This window comes from Solanum stenotomum, chromosome 11 (assembly GCF_019186545.1).
Source record: "Solanum stenotomum isolate F172 chromosome 11, ASM1918654v1, whole genome shotgun sequence".
NCBI lineage: Eukaryota > Viridiplantae > Streptophyta > Magnoliopsida > Solanales > Solanaceae > Solanum > Solanum stenotomum.
In genome coordinates, this window is record NC_064292.1 from 16,543,369 (window position 1) to 16,560,497 (window position 17,129).

Genomic DNA, 17,129 nt, shown 5'->3' on the forward strand with positions numbered 1-17,129 from the left:
TAGGTCAAAAAAACATTGAGGAGACGTGATTAGACAGGACATGACATGACTTCAAATTACCGAGGACATGCCTCAGATAAAAAGGTGTGGAATCGCGTATTAGGATAGAAGATTAGTAGCTAGTGAAGTGTTTTCTAGCTTTCGTCGATTCAGACTTGTTAGTATTTATCGTTATACTAGTTGTATTGATGTTATTCAATTTTTTTTTATCTCAGTCATAATTTGTTTACTGAATTTCAACTACTAACTAAAATCATTTTATTGTTATTCGTATTCTTTCATTTAGGGATACACTATTTCCCTTATTTGTTGTTACATATTTCTATTCTTCCTTTATATCAAAATTATTTTATTTGAGCTAACTCTATTAAAAAATATAGTGGTAAGATATGCGTATAACTTCCGTAAACGTATGTGTGAAGAAGTCCGTTGTAATAAATTCCCAATTATTTTTATGTAGGTAGGGTTTCGGTTTGCGATCTTCCACAAATTGGATTATAGCTAGATCCCGCTATTCGAATACTCAATCGATTTATGTTCATGTACTGCTATTTTGTAGATTATCCGTTTGAATATACAATTGCGATCAACAGGTCTGTTTTTTAATCCATACTTTATATTTTCTTCAATCTGTTGAAAGTTTGGCTAACAGAATGTGAAATTGTGCTTATTTTTAGCTAAAAAAAGATGTATGATTCTGTCCCATTACTGGATTAGTTTATTGTATATCCATTCTACTCTGTTAATCATAGATAGACCATTTTTACATGGGTTGTAGTACTCTTTTACGTTTTATGAAGCTCACATTCCAGTGTTGGAATGATTTTCTGAGGAATCATTATAGTTGAACCTTTTTTATGCTGTCAAGTTTCATGCTTTATCCAGACTTGGAACTGGCTAAACTCGCATAAGACGTGTTGGGACTACAAATCTAATATCATCTTGAAAGGCTTACTTACCCAGTTCGTTCTTTAACTGTATGTATTGTTTTGGTTGTCTCTTTTCTTGTGCGTTTGAAACTTCTCTAATTTGATTTTGAAAGATAATAGGAATTAGATTGAAGTGTTTCGCAAATGCACCTGAAGGAAAGAGGCAGTAGTATGGATAAAACATTTGGCCTTTTAGGTGTTAGATCATTCTCTTTTTTCCTGGACTTGGGAAGATTTAGCAGCAAACAAGTTTAAGTGACATGATTATTGTAACGCGTACCTTTCTAATTCCAAAGTACAAATCACAAACATGTTTAACAGCCATGAATTTATCTAGTACGTACTTCTCTAACACCAGGTTTCATTCTATGCAATTATGCAATGAATGGCATCCTCATCAAGATTTATGTTTATTAAGGTTAACTTAACTATATATGCATCTGCTTTTCTCCAAATGAAGCCGATTTATTATTTCTTCATGTTTATTATTCAAGCTAATTTGGCTTTCCAGATGCATGATAGCCATTAACCGTCTTATATATGGTGCAGTTTATCTTCTTCGGATGGTCTGTTGATACATTTTTGTGGGTCCTTTGAGTAGGTTGTTCTGAAGTTTCCTCAGTTTTTGATGGGTGCACCTAAGCAGAAGTGGACTTCAGAAGAAGAAGCTGCTCTTAAAGCTGGGATACTTAAGCACGGGCCAGGTAAATGGCGCACGATTCTCAAGGATCCAGAATTTAGTGGAGTATTGTGTTTGCGTTCAAATGTAGATCTCAAGGTAGGGGTTCCTTCTATCATTTTTTCCATTAGATAATTATATTTGGTGCAGAGGAAGTTTGGAAGTTATTTAAACCAAATGATAGCTGCATGGTCTAGTCTTATTTTAAGTTTCTTATCTATGCATGGGGTGTTGATATGCTTGCCTATTCATATGTATTGATGCTGTTCAGGATAAGTGGAGGAACATGACTGTGATGGCAAACGGTTGGGGTTCTCGGGAGCAAGCAAGGTTGGCTGTCAAAAAGATGAGACAGGCACCTAAACAAGATGGGAGTCCTATGACTGATACTACTGCTGCAGAGAGTGATGAGGAAACAGCTGAAGCAAGGCCTGCCACAACTTCTAGTGGATCTCCTCAGGCACATGGTTCAAAACGATCTATGATAAGGTTTAGCACTGCTGATTGTTGCAGCGTAGCTCTTTGTGATAGTCGCTTAGTTTTTATGGTGCTTATGATATAGTTTCTTGTTGGTTTTTGCATGTCCTATTATTCTTAGGTGGCATTTGCATGTTTATTAGAAATATTTGTTGGAGAAGCTTTTTAGAAATATTTGGGAAACAATTTTTTTCCTAAAGTTTTTTTAGAAATGCTCCAATTTGATTTCTGAAGTGCATATTTGTTTTCTTTGTCAAACATGTTGGAAACCAGCAAGTGCTTTGTTTAAATATAACATGCATATGATACTTCTATATGTATTTTTTTTTGTTGAAACTGGTAAGGTTGTATTCTTCAGCTTTAAGTGTATGCTGGCTACCTACAAAGAGGTTCATTGAGTTTTCCTTTTCTTTACTCAGTATGAAATAATGTTACCTGTCTTGATGGGATCACATATTATTCTTATTTTCATACTTTCGAATGAGGATTGTCTCTCATAGTTGCTGCATTGATAATATTATAGGTTGGATAATCTTATAATGGAGGCTATAAACACCTTGAAGGAGCCAGGTGGTTCCAACAAGACCACAATAGCTGAATACATAGAGGTAAGTGTGTTCTTATTTAGTGCTTTCTTGTAGAAAAAGTAACTAGATATAATCTAGAGTACCAATCATTAATTATCATGCAGGGAAATCTTACAAAATTTTCAGAGACCTATAAAGGACTGAATTTTAGGTATTGATTCTTGTTGTGCAGATAGCAACATTATGAACGATGTTTGTTCTTCTTGTATTTTTTAACTATGAGGACTCGTAAGCCTCAGTATCATCAAACCTCTTAAGTTCTTTGTTCACAGTTTGTGCGTGAAGTTTTTTTTTCCTAATATTGTTTTTCTTTTTAATTTTAAACTCTTGACTGTTAGAAGTAACAGTTTAGATGAATAAATACAGTGCAATGGGGGTCCTAGTGTAGCATCTGGTCAGTATATGCAGAATATTAGATTGCATCGAGTGCACATAGGTCTGATAGGGCCACATTAACTTTTTTGCTTCTGAACAGATGATCTTGATTCCATAGAACAAGGTGTTAGGCTCTGCTAGTGAAGTCCTCACTGAACAATTTATGGGCTAATGCACCCTGTCGGCAGCACCAAGTACTCCGGTCAATACATGTATGTTCAATAGGGTGTCTGCTTTAGTATATGCAGAACATGAGGTTGCATGAGTCTAATATAAATCTGATACTGCTAGACTAATAATTTCTTCTCAATGTATGATTGTGATTTCCTTATACTAAGGGGATGTTTGGTACGAGGGATAAGGAATAATAGTCCCGGGACAAAACGTAGGATTATTTTATTCTACGTTTGGTTAGGGGTATTAGTTAGTCCTAACATTATTTATCCCATCATTTGTACTACAATGATGGGATAAGGTAAAGGGGCTTTCAGTACTACATAAGTACTGATTTATAATACAAATCGTTACCTTCTCAAAAAAAAATGATGGGATAAGTTGTACCATATATATGGTGGGATAACTAATCCCATGAGATAGCTGAGTCCACGGGATAATTTTGTCTATCTCATCCCCTATGTAGTGGCTTTATTGATCAGGTTCTCAATGATCTACGATTGGTGTACGCATATTTTTGGTTAATACATTTATGTTTAATTGGGTGACATCAAAAGACATCTTACAAATCTTAGTTGATGTGTAAATGTCATGATTGCTGAATCTTAGTTCATATCAAAACCAGAATTTATGGCTGCATCTGTCAGACTATTCTATTGAATGCTCCACTCTTTCTATTCTTTTAGGACCAGTACTGGGCACCTCCAAATTTTAAAAGGCTACTGTCCGGGAAACTGAAGTATTTAACTGCAACTGGGAAGCTTATCAAGGTGATTTTTATTGTGTACCTGACATCTCTGTTACTGGCTTATTGATCCTCTCACCTAACCCTAGAGTGAATACAATCAGAATTGGAATTGGATTCAAGTGTTTTTATGCCTAGTAATTTTTCTTCTTCTTGATTGATCATAATAGTATATTTTCTTTTAGATGAAGCGTAGGTATAGAATAGTACCTACGTCAACACCATCTGACAGTAGAAGAAACCTGTCCATTACACTTTTGGACAGCAGGCAGAGGATCTTCCCCAAGATTGATCAGGATGATATGAACATGCTTAGTACATCTCAGATAGATTTAGAGCTAGCTAAAATGAGGAACATGACACCTCAAGAGGCTGCAGCTGCTGCTGCACTAGCGGTTGCTGAAGCAGAAGAAGCCATAGCTGAAGCTGAGGAGGCTGGTAGGGAGGCTGAGGCTGCTGAAGCTGATGCTGAAGCTGCACAAGCCTTTTCAGTAGCTGCAAAGAAGACACTACATGGGAGAAGTGCCCCAAGGATGGTAAGACATCCTTTTATGCCAATTATTTTGTCACTGTCTATAATTTTACTTGTCTCTCCTTCCTATCTTTCATTTTATTGTTGTTAGAATATGTTCTTCCTTATCTGTGGAACCATTATTGATTCAGTGTCTAGAAATCATTGCTTGAGAGCATTTTTTAACTAACAGGAATCGTGTAGATCCGTAATCTTTATCATTTCCCCTTCACTCTACTTGTAACAAGATTTTTCTAATCTACTATGGTACAAGTTTTAAAAACAGATATTCTAAGTTAAATATAAATCTTGCTTCTTAAGACCTCATCTTAACAAGTCTCAAGTGAAACCTGGAGGAATATATAGGAGTGGGTAGCAATATTTGTGCCTCAACCGGCATAATCTTTCTCTGGGCCTCATTAGCTTCTGTTTCAGCTCGTCTCTTGATCAATGTTAAATTTTGACTAATTTGTATAGAGAACTGCTTCACTTAGCTCTGGATAGTATAATTGCATCTAGGATGGCCATGGGGTGGGCAGGTCTCAGTCTATGCGGGGCAGGGCGGGGTGGGTTGAAACAATTTTTTAAGAAATTTAGCGGGGCAGGTTGCGGGTTGAAACTTTTTCCTTCGCTCTTCTAGTCTAATCTCTTAACTAATTATTCTCTTCTATCCTTCTCTAAGGTTTTCAAACAAGTACCTTGTATGATTTCTTAAAATCAATATTTTTAGCCAGAACAAAATTGGTTTTTAGTTCTGGAAATTTATTTGATATTATTTGTAAACGAAATTGAATTTGATTTATTTTGGATATATTGCCACCTAAAGGTTTAGAAACTGTAAAATTTGTGTTTTAGCAAAATAACAACTGAGTTTATAAAAGAGAGTGTTACACACACCACTGAGGTGTGTTTTTCAAACTAGTAAGTGAAAATTTAGGTATGAAACTCACACTTCCGATAGTTTAGGTATGAAACTCAAAAAAAGAGATAGTTCAGGTGTATTTTTGACATTTATCTCTTCTAATTTTGCATGAGAGATTTCTAAGCTCTCAATGTGTTTCTTTTTCTATGAGATTTTTCATTTTTACTTTGTTGGGGAGGGGAAGGGTGGTTTTCTTTTAGTAGCTGATTCATTTGGTATCTCTGTTGATCTTGTTGATTACAGCAGGTTGTTGGGATGACAAATTAACTTGACATCAATGCTTCGATGAGAGCAAAATAAAAATAAAAGTAGACACAGACAAGTATTGATATGTTTGTATTTATCTGCTACCCTAGTTAGGTAACTACTACCTATCTACACTAGGTGCTTTACAGAGTTGATGGAATTTCACTTAAGATGTTTACACTGGCTCGATGCAAATTGATTATCCTCACTGATGTACTATGTCCAAAGCCTGCTACACTATTATTTCTTGGTTCTTTTTCTGATTGTCTCTCTAATATCTAGATGATACATGCTTGATCTTTCCTTTGGAGGTGAGGTGGATGTGCGAGTTAGAGAATTGCTAGATCCCATTCCAGTTTGATGTTGTATCCTCACAGCTTGTACATACGGCAACAAGTTTCATGCTAAGTGTAATCTACTGGGTTGTTAGTAGTAAAAGGGTTTTTGATTGTATCAGTGTGTTTCCTGTTCACCAGAGGACTTAACCAAATCAGATGTCTCCTTTTTAACCGTAACCGTTTCTGCTAGCTGAGTTCCCGAGGAACAGGAATAACCCCGGGAAGGGGGTTGTTAATGCATGGATGTACTGGATGCTCTATTGTTAGTGTACGACGATTTATTATTTATTTGAACTGGATTTGGAAGGAGAATAAATTAGTCTAAAGTAGTTTCTGGCCAATGTCTAGTAAGTGGGAATCAAGAAGAAAATTATGAAATTAGTTCAGGAGACAAGCTTGGACATATCTCAGATATATATATATGTTATATGTGGTGGATTCTTTTCAATCTACTTTTATGATTTCAAATCCCTTCGACAGAAATCAATACTTCAAAACAGCCCATGTACTACAGGAATCTTTTATTTTTTACCTATTTGAATTGATTATTTAAGCAGGTATGCATATTTAGCACTAAAAAGTATTCAAAGTTATATTCCTAATACCGAAATCAGAGTGTTACTTTTTCTGTCTATTTTTACTTGTTTATTATATTAAAATAGCGAAATAGTCTAATGGACCTTTGTATTTGTATGAGTTTGTATTATGGATTTTCATACTCATTAGTCATCACTATTTCATCTGAACTCTTAAACTCAATAGAACACATTTAAAACCCCTCTGACCAATTACCGAATCTATGTGGCATGAATGCTATTATTAACTTGGAAAAATGTATGATTGTACTCGCTTTTATGTGCATAAATACAATATTTTATATTTAAAAACATTAAAAAAATTTAAGAGAAAAGGCATAAAGTCACCACTGAAGTTGTCCCGAATTTTTGAAAAGACACCTTAACTTTGCGGGTGTCCTATTATCCCACGAAATCATTTCTAACAATTATAAATACACCATTTTAACCCATTCTCAAACTAGGTGTAATCTCACATATTGGGGGCGCGTGAATGAAAAAAATCACCCCCAAACCAATCTAAAATGCCACGTAGCAAGATTATAAGCCTCCATTTTCTAAAAAAGTTCAAGAAACAGAGGATTTCTTGGTCAATGTCTTTCATGGTGGTTGTTGAAGACCAATTTCATAGTTACTTAAGAATTTAAGAAGATTTTATATGATTCCTAAGTGAAAATCTTCATTGTTATGTAAACAGTGAAAACGAAGGATTCCACAAAAATCTCATATCCAAAATCTTTCATTTTCCACCTTTGCAAAAACTCCATTTTAGCTCATTCCATCTCCGTCTTTTGCAACAAAAACAAAAAATAGAGTTACTACAGTACGACGCTAAAAGAAACCATCAATTGAAATTCCAAAATAATCTCAATGACTTTGAATTATTTCCTCAACAATGCAACAACTCGTCAAAGACTATTTTCACGAACAATTTATATCTATTAAACCCAAATTAGTTAATGTAACCATTTACATTGAAGTTTTTGAGTTTGTACTCATTTGGACTTGACCTAGAAGATTTTGAGGATCAAAATGTGAGTGAGTTAGGAGTTTATCCAATTCATTATTAAACGAGTAAGAAAACACACGCACAAGCTATGAGAATATAAAAGTTGTAAAAATGGTGTATTTATAGTTGTTGGAAATAGTTTTGTGGGGTAATAGGACACCCGCAAAGGTAAGAGGTCTTTTTTGAAAATTCGAGACAACTTCAATGGTGACTTTATGTCTTTTTTCTCCTTTTTAAAATAAATCAATTCTGGAAAAAAAATTATGTCTTCTTTAATCATCTCCCCCCTCACCCCCCCCCCCCCCCCCCCCCCCCCCCCCCCCCCCCCCNCCCCACCCCTATACCCTCAACTTTCTTCTCTTCTTCTTCAACAAATTCACCTACCACTTTTTTTTCTTTTTTTTTTGAAATCACCTACTACACTCTCTGTTTCTTCAATACACTCTCCTCTTTCGCAACAAATCAAAACTCAACCTCTAATCTCTTCTTTCTACCTTTTTTAATATTTTTTTTTTACTGTTCTATATTTTAAAAATATGGGATAAGGGTCTGAAAAATATCCCAACTTTGATCGGATTTTTTGTTGAGATACTAAACTTTCATAAGAACCTATTACCTCCCTAGACTATTTAATACCGTATTTTTTACCCCCTGAACTATTTAATAGTGTATTTTAAAGGTATATATGTGCCCACGTGGACACATTACTATTTATAATTTTGCATTATTTTTTATGTCCACGTGGGCAAATATATATGTTTAAAATACAGTATTAAATAGTCTAGGGAGGTAATAGGTCCTCATGAAAGTTTAGTATCGCAACAACAAATCCAACCAAAGTTGGGTATTTTTCAGATTTCAAACTCATATCCCTAAAAATATTGTGATCATTGTCTGTGTTAGTTGGATTCAAAGAGAAGGTGTGAGTCTGGATGAATGTAAATGGTGATGGTGGATATTGAAAAATTTTAAAACTCTATTGATAAGTTTGAGAAAGCTTGAAGAATAATAAATGAGTCTTATGAATTTGTGATTTGAGGCTCGATGAATTTGTGTTGGTGAACTTGTATTTGAAATTTTAAGTCAAATAAAGAAGAATTTCATCTATTTGAAATGAATTTGATGCTCAATTGTGAGCAAATATGAGGATCGAAGAACATGACTATTTTTAAAAAATTAGAATTTGCAAATGTGACATTTGATTTTTTTAATATTTAATCTATGACATGTCATTGAAAAATGGCATGGAACTACTTGTGTAATCGGTTGGATTATGCATCGACTAATCTGATGAGAAAAAGGTTTAGCAATTGTGTTTTAATGGGTTTAAGAGTTCAGTTGGCAAATTGTTAAGTATGAGGGTTCAAAATATAAACTTATAGAAGAACAAGGGTTCATCTGACCATTTCGCCTATCATATCATATATATATATATATATATATAAGAGAACCTTAGGCCCGCCTACGTGGCACCACCACAAACTAGAATTCCCTTTTAATTTATTTATTTACAAAACTACCATTCCCCTTACATGAAAAGTTGTGACTTTTATGAAAAGTTGCAACTTTAATTAAGAGTTGCGACTTTTATGAAAAGTTGTGACTTTTATGAAAAGTTGCGACTTTAATGAAGAGTTGCGACTTTTATGAAAGGTTGTGCTCTTTCCGAAGGGTTGCAACTTTTCCAAATAGTTATAACATTTTCGATAAGGCACAATAAACATTGGTTCACACTGCCCTTTATTATCTATAAATAGAGGGATTTCCTCTCATTTTAAAACAACGAAAATTCTGAACCTCTTCTTCTTCTTCTTCACGATTAAATATTTGTGTACTTTGCTCCTGTTGAGTGGCTCACTGACACCATTGCTTATGTTATAGATCCTGGTGTGTATTCTTACCGTCATTAAGTTATGTTGATGTTATTAAGGATAAATGATAAAATATAATAATCTTCATTTTCCTTTACATTATTAATGACTGATAGATTTTAAATATTATTTTATAAATTCCATGATACTAAATTTTCGCACGAAGCGCGGGTAATTTTACTAGTATATATAAAAGAGATTAACCCTAGGCCCACCTATGTAGCGCCACCACAAACTAGAATTCCCTTTTAATTTATTTATTTCCAAAACTAGCCTTCCCTTTTCATGAAAAGTTGCGACATTTATGAAAAATTGTGACTTTTATGAAGAGTTGTGACATTTATGAAAAAATGCGACTTTTATGAAAGGTTGTGACCTTTTCGAAGGGTTTTAACTTTTCCAAAGAGTTGTGATTTTTTCGATAAGGCACAATAAACATTTATTCACACTATCCTTTGTTATCCATAAATAGAGGAATTTCTTCCACTATTATTTGTAGGTTTTCTTTGGGCTATAAGGTAGTCGAATTTAAATACATTAATTAAGTTTCTTATGAAGTTTGTTTCATTCCTCAAAGTTTTCTTCCTCCTACTTCATGAAGCTTAAACTTTACTATAAGTCATAGTGATTCATGTAACTATAGCAATTTCTTTTTGTTATTTTGGTGACATTTTTTTAACTTTGTTAAAAATTTCAGCAAGGATGATTGAAATCTGAACTTCTCTTTTGTCCCTTTCTATAGGTTTCTTCATATGAACAAACAAAATTGATTTTAATTGTAATGCCACATTACTACACTTGCACCTCTCAATCCACAACTCATAACGTTGCTGAAATGGTTGAATTCATTACATTTGGTTCTTTAGTAAACAAATTTTTTATTTCTTCCACTGTTATTTGTAGGGTTTTTTCACTATTGGGAAGTTGAATTCAAATACATTAATTAAGCTTCTTATGAAGTGTGTTTCATTCCTCAAAGTCCTCTTCCTCCTATTTCATGAAGCTTAATATTTTACTGTAAGTCATAGTGATTCATGTATCTATTTGCAAATTATATTTGCTATTTTGATGACTTTTTTTTAACTCTTTTTATTAAATTTGTGAATTGTAAACTTGGATACAACGTCGACTCTCTTTTTTAAAAATATGTTAAGCAACATGCCTTTTTCTTCTTGATTGTTAGAAAAGTAAGGTCGTCTTTATTATTATTTCTGGATATTTGTGAGTTCAAGTGCTCACAAAATTATGTTGTGAGATTTTAATCTGTTATGCGTCAAAATTTTGGTTTAGAATATCCAGTTGTGAACAGTTCCATTCAGATGACACCTACTGCTTGGTTGATAATTGCATTAATTCTTTGTAATTGCATACTATAACCATAACAATAACTATGGTTCAATTCCAAATAAGTTGGGGCCGGTGACATGAAACCTAAGCAAAAGTAATGACTATTCTGAGACAATGAGGAAAAACATTTATGATACTAAAAATTTTAGGGTCATTTTTAACATATACATGATACGACATACTATAATAAAAAAGAGATTGATGGAGGTTCATAAGAAAAGAGCCGTCCTCTATTTGAATTAAGTTAATTATATTCTTGTATGGACGCAATGTTCCACTTAAGTTGGGAGTGTTGTTGTTCGAGGCTTTTTGATCTCTTCTTTAATGTCTAATGTTGTTCTTTATAACTTCTTGTAATTTAGAAAATTTCATTATTTCTGAGAAACTATTTCCATGGATATTTTCTTAGCCTTCTATCTTATACTTAAAATCTCTCTATGACTCATAAATTTTTTATAACAAAAATAAATTAAAAAAATATAGCAATTTAAGATTTCGGAGGAATACTTTGCCTTAAGATAAATGTTCTTGACAATGTAGTGTATGTATCGAAAATACAAATATTACCGAACGATCATATCTAAGCTTAATAAAATAGTTCAATCCCGTGCGAAGCACGAGTAATTTACCTAGTTAAAAATAATTTACTACATTTACTTGTTTGGTTAGAAAAATCAAGAAATAATTTATCATATTGTACCTATTTAATCCTTATTATTAAGTATTACTTTCTTTGTCTTAATTTATATGACATATATTCCTTTTTAGTTGGTTTCAAGAAACATGATACATTTTTATGTGTTAAATATTTAATGACACTATCAACATTTATTCATAGTTAGTCTCACGTATTTGATGAACAGTTCACAAAGGTTCTCTTTTAAGGGTCTTTTTGAAACATTGTTAAGTCTTTCTATATTTCTTATATTTTATGCTCAGTTACATTACATCACACAAATTGAAACAAAGGGAGTAATAATTTTCAATTAATTCCTCAACATTAGATGACATGTAATAATTATAAGTGATATAATTAAACCAATGTTCTATTTAGTACTTCTTAAGGATTGTGTCAAATTAAACATGGATGAACAAAACGGAGAGAGTACTTAAAATAGGTTTTGTACGAGACATTTTTCAACTCTTTCTCATCTCTTCTTCTTTATGTATTTTTAAGACTAGATATAGGACCTCATGCGTAGCATGAGCTCAATATATGTTATTTTTGTGTGTTAATTTATGCGACATGGATGGAACAATCAATCAAATCTTTGATATGATTTAAAAACTATCAATTATTGTGATTTCTAATATTTTTACGAAATTTTCAAATAATATATGTAACTCCAATTATCTCAAGTTATGCGGCATTAACAGAATTCAAGAGTCAATTAAAATTTATAAATATTTTTTTGAATATTTTAAATTGTTAATTATTAAAATGTATAGTACTTTTTACTTAATTATTAAATATATAATTAAACATATTAAATTATTAATTATTATGATCTATTAAACTTTTAACGTAATTTTTAAGGATATAACAAATTAAAAAGAAAAGTAGAATAAATGAATTGAAATTGAAAAGTACTAAAGTACTCCTGAAATATTGATTCGTAGTGTAGACTTGGTAGAAAATAAAAATTCTGCATAGAGAATTGGACAGAGGACATAAAAGCCTAAGCCATTAAGTCACCAAGTAGTTGTTTAAATAAGATGACAAAATTGAGACCATGACCTAGTAGTTGAAGCTACTCAATTGTGCCTTCTTATATAAGAGAAAGTACTACTATTAGAAGGGGAAAAAGTTCTCTATATATAAAATAAGACTCATATTTATCAAACGTAGCAAAAAAAAAAAAATCTCAAAAAATATAAAAATCATATTACGAATCTCATTTAAGGCTTGGATTTTTCTTATAATTTTGTATATTAAAATAGATATAAAATATGTATATAGTTTCATAAATTTTATATAAAATTTAAATTAAGTTTCTTGAAAAAAATCATGCTTCGAATCCGCTCAAGACATTCAATCTCACCCACATTACATATATATATATATATATATATATATATAATTGTATAAATTTTGTATAAAGTTCTTGTTGATTTCTGAAAATTTAGTACAACTAAAATAAAATTGTATACTACTTTCATATAATATTTATATAAATTTAATACAATTTAAATAACATACAAACTTAAAATACTTTTTTCGTACAACTTAACAAACAATTACAATACAAATGTGATATGATTCAACTATAACTTCGAACTTCAACAAATTAGGACTGCAAATTTTATCCAATAGTTTCAAATTCGAGATTTGAACTTTCCTTGATGTTCTACCTTTTTTGAGATATTACCACTCGATTATGACAAATCAATTTTCAAACTTGAGCTTCTAAAAATTGAGGAAAAAGATCACTAGTTGAGGTAAAAGCTTGAGCCAACTTTGAGTTTCTTCAAGATTTTTTGTCGGTTCCAAAATTCAGAACCAAAAGCGTGAGGAAAAGGGGAAAGGGGTTGCACACAAAGGGGATGGATTGCACACATTGACTTCTTACCAAATATTCTATAAAATATAAATATCTTGCCATAGTTGGTAAATAAGAAAAAAATATTTATATAAATGTAGAGTCTTATTTACTTATTGACAGTGATTTTTCCCTATTAAAATGTTTATTTATGATTGACCAGTTTAGGTGCTGTCACACCACTAATAAATCCAACTGTAGCTTGAACCTTTGTTAATATTTATCCCTTAACGAACATGTATGCTCACTATTGAAGTATCTCACTTTAAATATATCTAATTTCTTCCTAACAGATGCACTCAATCTCCAAGAACAGTCATCCGACAAACACAATAATATATAGCTGCACTTTTTTTCAGATGCATTAGTAAAATGTATAATGGATACATTAAAATAATATATTCTTTACACAATGATACATTAGTCAAAAAATTCATATATTGATACATTAGCATATAATAAAAAAGAAGGGAAAATATATTTAATACTTTATAGTAATATTACACTAACACAAAGCTACAAAAACACATTAAACAGGGAATATTCATCAAATCATAATTGTATCAAGTTGAATGCAATAATGTATCATGATTATTATACGCATATATAAATTCAAACATCCAAAAGAGGAGGATCACATGTATTTATTACTTTATACTAACATTACTGTAACTCACAGATTTGATACCTCAAAATATATTCGTCAAACGTTTAATGTATCACCCTTATAGCCAGTAATATATCATGATTGATTCACCAAAATATAATGATACATTAATGACAAAAAATTATAAATTGATACATTAACATATATATAAAAAAAGAATATCAAATATATCTATTACGTTATAGTAATATTACACTGAGCCATAGATACAAAAACACATTAAATAGTAATAAACATCAAATCATAATTGTATCAAGTTGAATGCAATCATGTATCATGATTATTATATGCATATATAAATTCAAACATCCAAAAAAAAAGGAGTGTCACATATATCTAATACTTTATACTAACAATATTGTAACTCACAAATCTGATACCTCAAAATATATACGTCGAACGTTTAATGTATCACCCTTATACCCAGTAATGTATCATGATGGATTGACCAAAATACAAATTCATGACTGAAAAATGAATTGCATACCTTTTGTTATCAGATCTTTTAACTCGAAAATTGAAGTCATGTTTTATTTAGTATTTTGCCATTACAGCTACTAGAGTGGCTTTATCTTTGTACAATTGATTCACCATCACGTCGGTACTATGTGTATCAGATTTGTAATTCGTTACCTCCATTTTTGGTATATTACACAAATCACCATTTTTTATTCGACCAAGTTGAGAGCGTGTGTGTCCTTTTCAGCACCTTCAACACAAACAATTGCACCAATCGATAAATCAAAACTTTCTATCTCGCCAACATCCTTATCAGTTGTATCAACACAGAGGGGATACATACCAAATCCAATCTCGCGTTTCTTCACCTCTACGTACAACTTTACACCCATATCATTCCTTATAATCAGTGGAGAGGAGTTTCCTTCTACAATGTATCAGATATCAATTTGTTTCTAGATTCATCAATATTCAACCCAGCTGCAATGGTTGTAACTAGATTCATGAAGGAAATATTTTCACCAATCACTATCCCATCACTCTTGTATCTTTCATATCTAACCTCACTCTTCCATACTCCTGAATGCCTCAACAAAATTGAGATATTCATTATGTATCTGATCAAATTTACAACAAAACATTTGAATCTCACTCGAAAGTTTCTTCGTTGAAACAGGGACCAAGACGAACAAGATTTGAATTTTTGAATTTTGATTTGATTTATTATTTTAGGAATCACGTTTCTCTGATTGACAGTAAGGATGAAACTGACTAGCGTGAATTAGGGGATTTTATTTTGATTTTCCGTTTTGTTTTCCATTTAACGTGTAACAGCAAAATATATAACGTATAACTATTAATGTATCCGAACTCCCAATTGTGTATCCGAATTGTGTAACTTTTTCAGGAATTAATGTAATTACAAAATAAATAGGTATAGAATATAATTTCATCTTAAAACTATGGGATTCCTAAAATTTATACAAAAAAAAATAAAAAGTAGTAAAAAATAATTGGCAATTTTCCATGTTGTGATTTCCACCGATCCATTTCTAGGCTGGTTTAGGAAAATATTCGAGCAATTACCTTCAAAGATCCAAATCAAATGCAACTGATATTCTTTACTCAATGACCACTGATCTTTTGTTAAAATCCATCAAAGTACAAGACCTTCTTGATCATATTTTTAACCATATTTTTGCAACATTTGCTGAAGCATTTGATATTTATATACAGAATGAATTAATTAGAAAATACCACAATTTAGTTGGAATAGAACATAAGATCACTATATATAGTTAGATTGGAAATAATGTAATTAAGCGGAGAACTGGAAACGACAAAAAAAAATAAACAAACAAATTAGACAGTTACAATTTAATACACATAATTGTATAATTACTTTAATATTAATAACGGTTAGAAAAATGATACAAAAAGCTTTTAAGAAAAATAAGGGTGGAACTTCACAGTAAAGTCGTTTCATTTAGGAAATACCAATGCCCCTCACAAGCTTTTTATTCATTTCTTCTTTAAATCATTACAAATATTTTTTTCTTGAATTAAATTAAATTGTATCCCTTCCACTCCCTCATTGTTAGATAAGTTCAAAAATAATAAAGATAGAAAACTGAAGAGATAGTAGATATTATGGATAGGGTTATAAAATAAATAAAAGTAATTAATTAAACTAAATAAGAAGAAAGAAGGAGAAGAGAGAATTGTATGTTGCTCACTGATATAAGGAATTGGGAGAGGGAGAACCTTGTTATTATTTTCACTATAATATGACCATTTTATAGGCCTAGGAAATTGCTTACTTGGGCAAGAGAGAAAGCTACCGTATGTGATACTACTTGGGCACCAAGTTTGGATATTTAACTTGGAAATAGGGGTGGGTTCATTAAAGAGCCACATGGACATTCATCTTATATTTTACAACACTCTCTCTTGGATGTTCATGTAAAAGAAGTTATAAAAAAAATAAGTATATATATGTAGTTATTCTTAATATGCATTGTTTGTTGCCTTATAAGCTGCTTGAAGGAGGCTACTTGAAAGTTGATTGTATGGACCTAGCTACATGTAAGTTGCTTATAGGAACCTGCTTGTGTAAGCTGCTTACATGAACTTGGTTGTGGAGTTACTTGTAAGTTGCTTATACAAATCTACTTGCGGAGCAGCTTGTAAGCTGCTTATAGGTGCATGCTTGCGAGTTGCTTGTAAGTTGCCTTCTTGGTCTTTTAAGCTTATCCAAAACGTTGTGTAATGGACATCCACAATATGATGTATTTCCTACTCATTGAAGTTCATCAATAGATAATGTGTCTCATTAAAACCTTACTAGGAAAAATTTTAGTGAAGGAAAAAGAGGACACATATCTTGTAAGTTGTAATAAGCATTGGTAGCTGCCTCATTAAAAACCTTACCAGAAAAATCCAGTGGGACAAAAACTCAGCTAAGGAAAAAAGAGTACAACGCGTATTATATTCCCACTGATTAAAACATCACTTAACAACTCAAAGATGACACATTCCAATCTTATATCTCAACTTCTCAAAGGTTAAAGTTGATAATGCCTTGGTGAATACGAAGTGTAAAACATCGGCTACACCATTCTTTTGAAGATCATGAATAAGAAGAAGAACTTTGATGAAATATATTTTGCTCAGTCTTT

The 17,129-nt window shown here is 31.8% G+C and overlaps 1 protein-coding gene across 2 annotated transcripts; it reads left to right on the top strand.

The window, feature by feature from the left end:
• The first annotated feature begins 402 nt into the window (after window positions 1-402).
• LOC125845095 (telomere repeat-binding factor 1-like) lies at window positions 403-6,617 on the top strand. 2 transcript variants are annotated; one of them, XM_049524515.1, is made up of 7 exons: window positions 403-593; window positions 1,531-1,707; window positions 1,880-2,097; window positions 2,609-2,693; window positions 3,908-3,991; window positions 4,152-4,502; window positions 5,928-6,617. In XM_049524515.1, exons 2-7 carry the CDS (start codon window positions 1,558-1,560, stop codon window positions 5,940-5,942), a joined length of 903 nt encoding a protein of 300 aa, XP_049380472.1. In that variant the 5' UTR covers window positions 403-593; window positions 1,531-1,557; the 3' UTR covers window positions 5,943-6,617. The 2 variants fall into 2 exon arrangements, with proteins under 2 accessions (XP_049380472.1, XP_049380473.1); XM_049524516.1 differs by having other exon boundaries at window positions 406-593; window positions 1,479-1,707.
• Window positions 6,618-17,129: the final 10,512 nt, after the last annotated feature.

What these genes read in the sequence shown, in the direction of transcription:
- LOC125845095 (XM_049524515.1), top strand. Translation starts at nt 1,558, where the DNA reads ATGGGTGCACCTAAGCAGAAGTGGACTTCAGAAGAAGAAGCTGCTCTT. An exon ending in CAATAGCTGAATACATAGAG is followed by an intron (nt 2,694 to 3,907) that starts GTAAGTGTGTTC and finishes CTATTCTTTTAG; the next exon opens with GACCAGTACTGGGCACCTCC. An exon ending in CAACTGGGAAGCTTATCAAG is followed by an intron (nt 3,992 to 4,151) that starts GTGATTTTTATT and finishes ATTTTCTTTTAG; the next exon opens with ATGAAGCGTAGGTATAGAAT.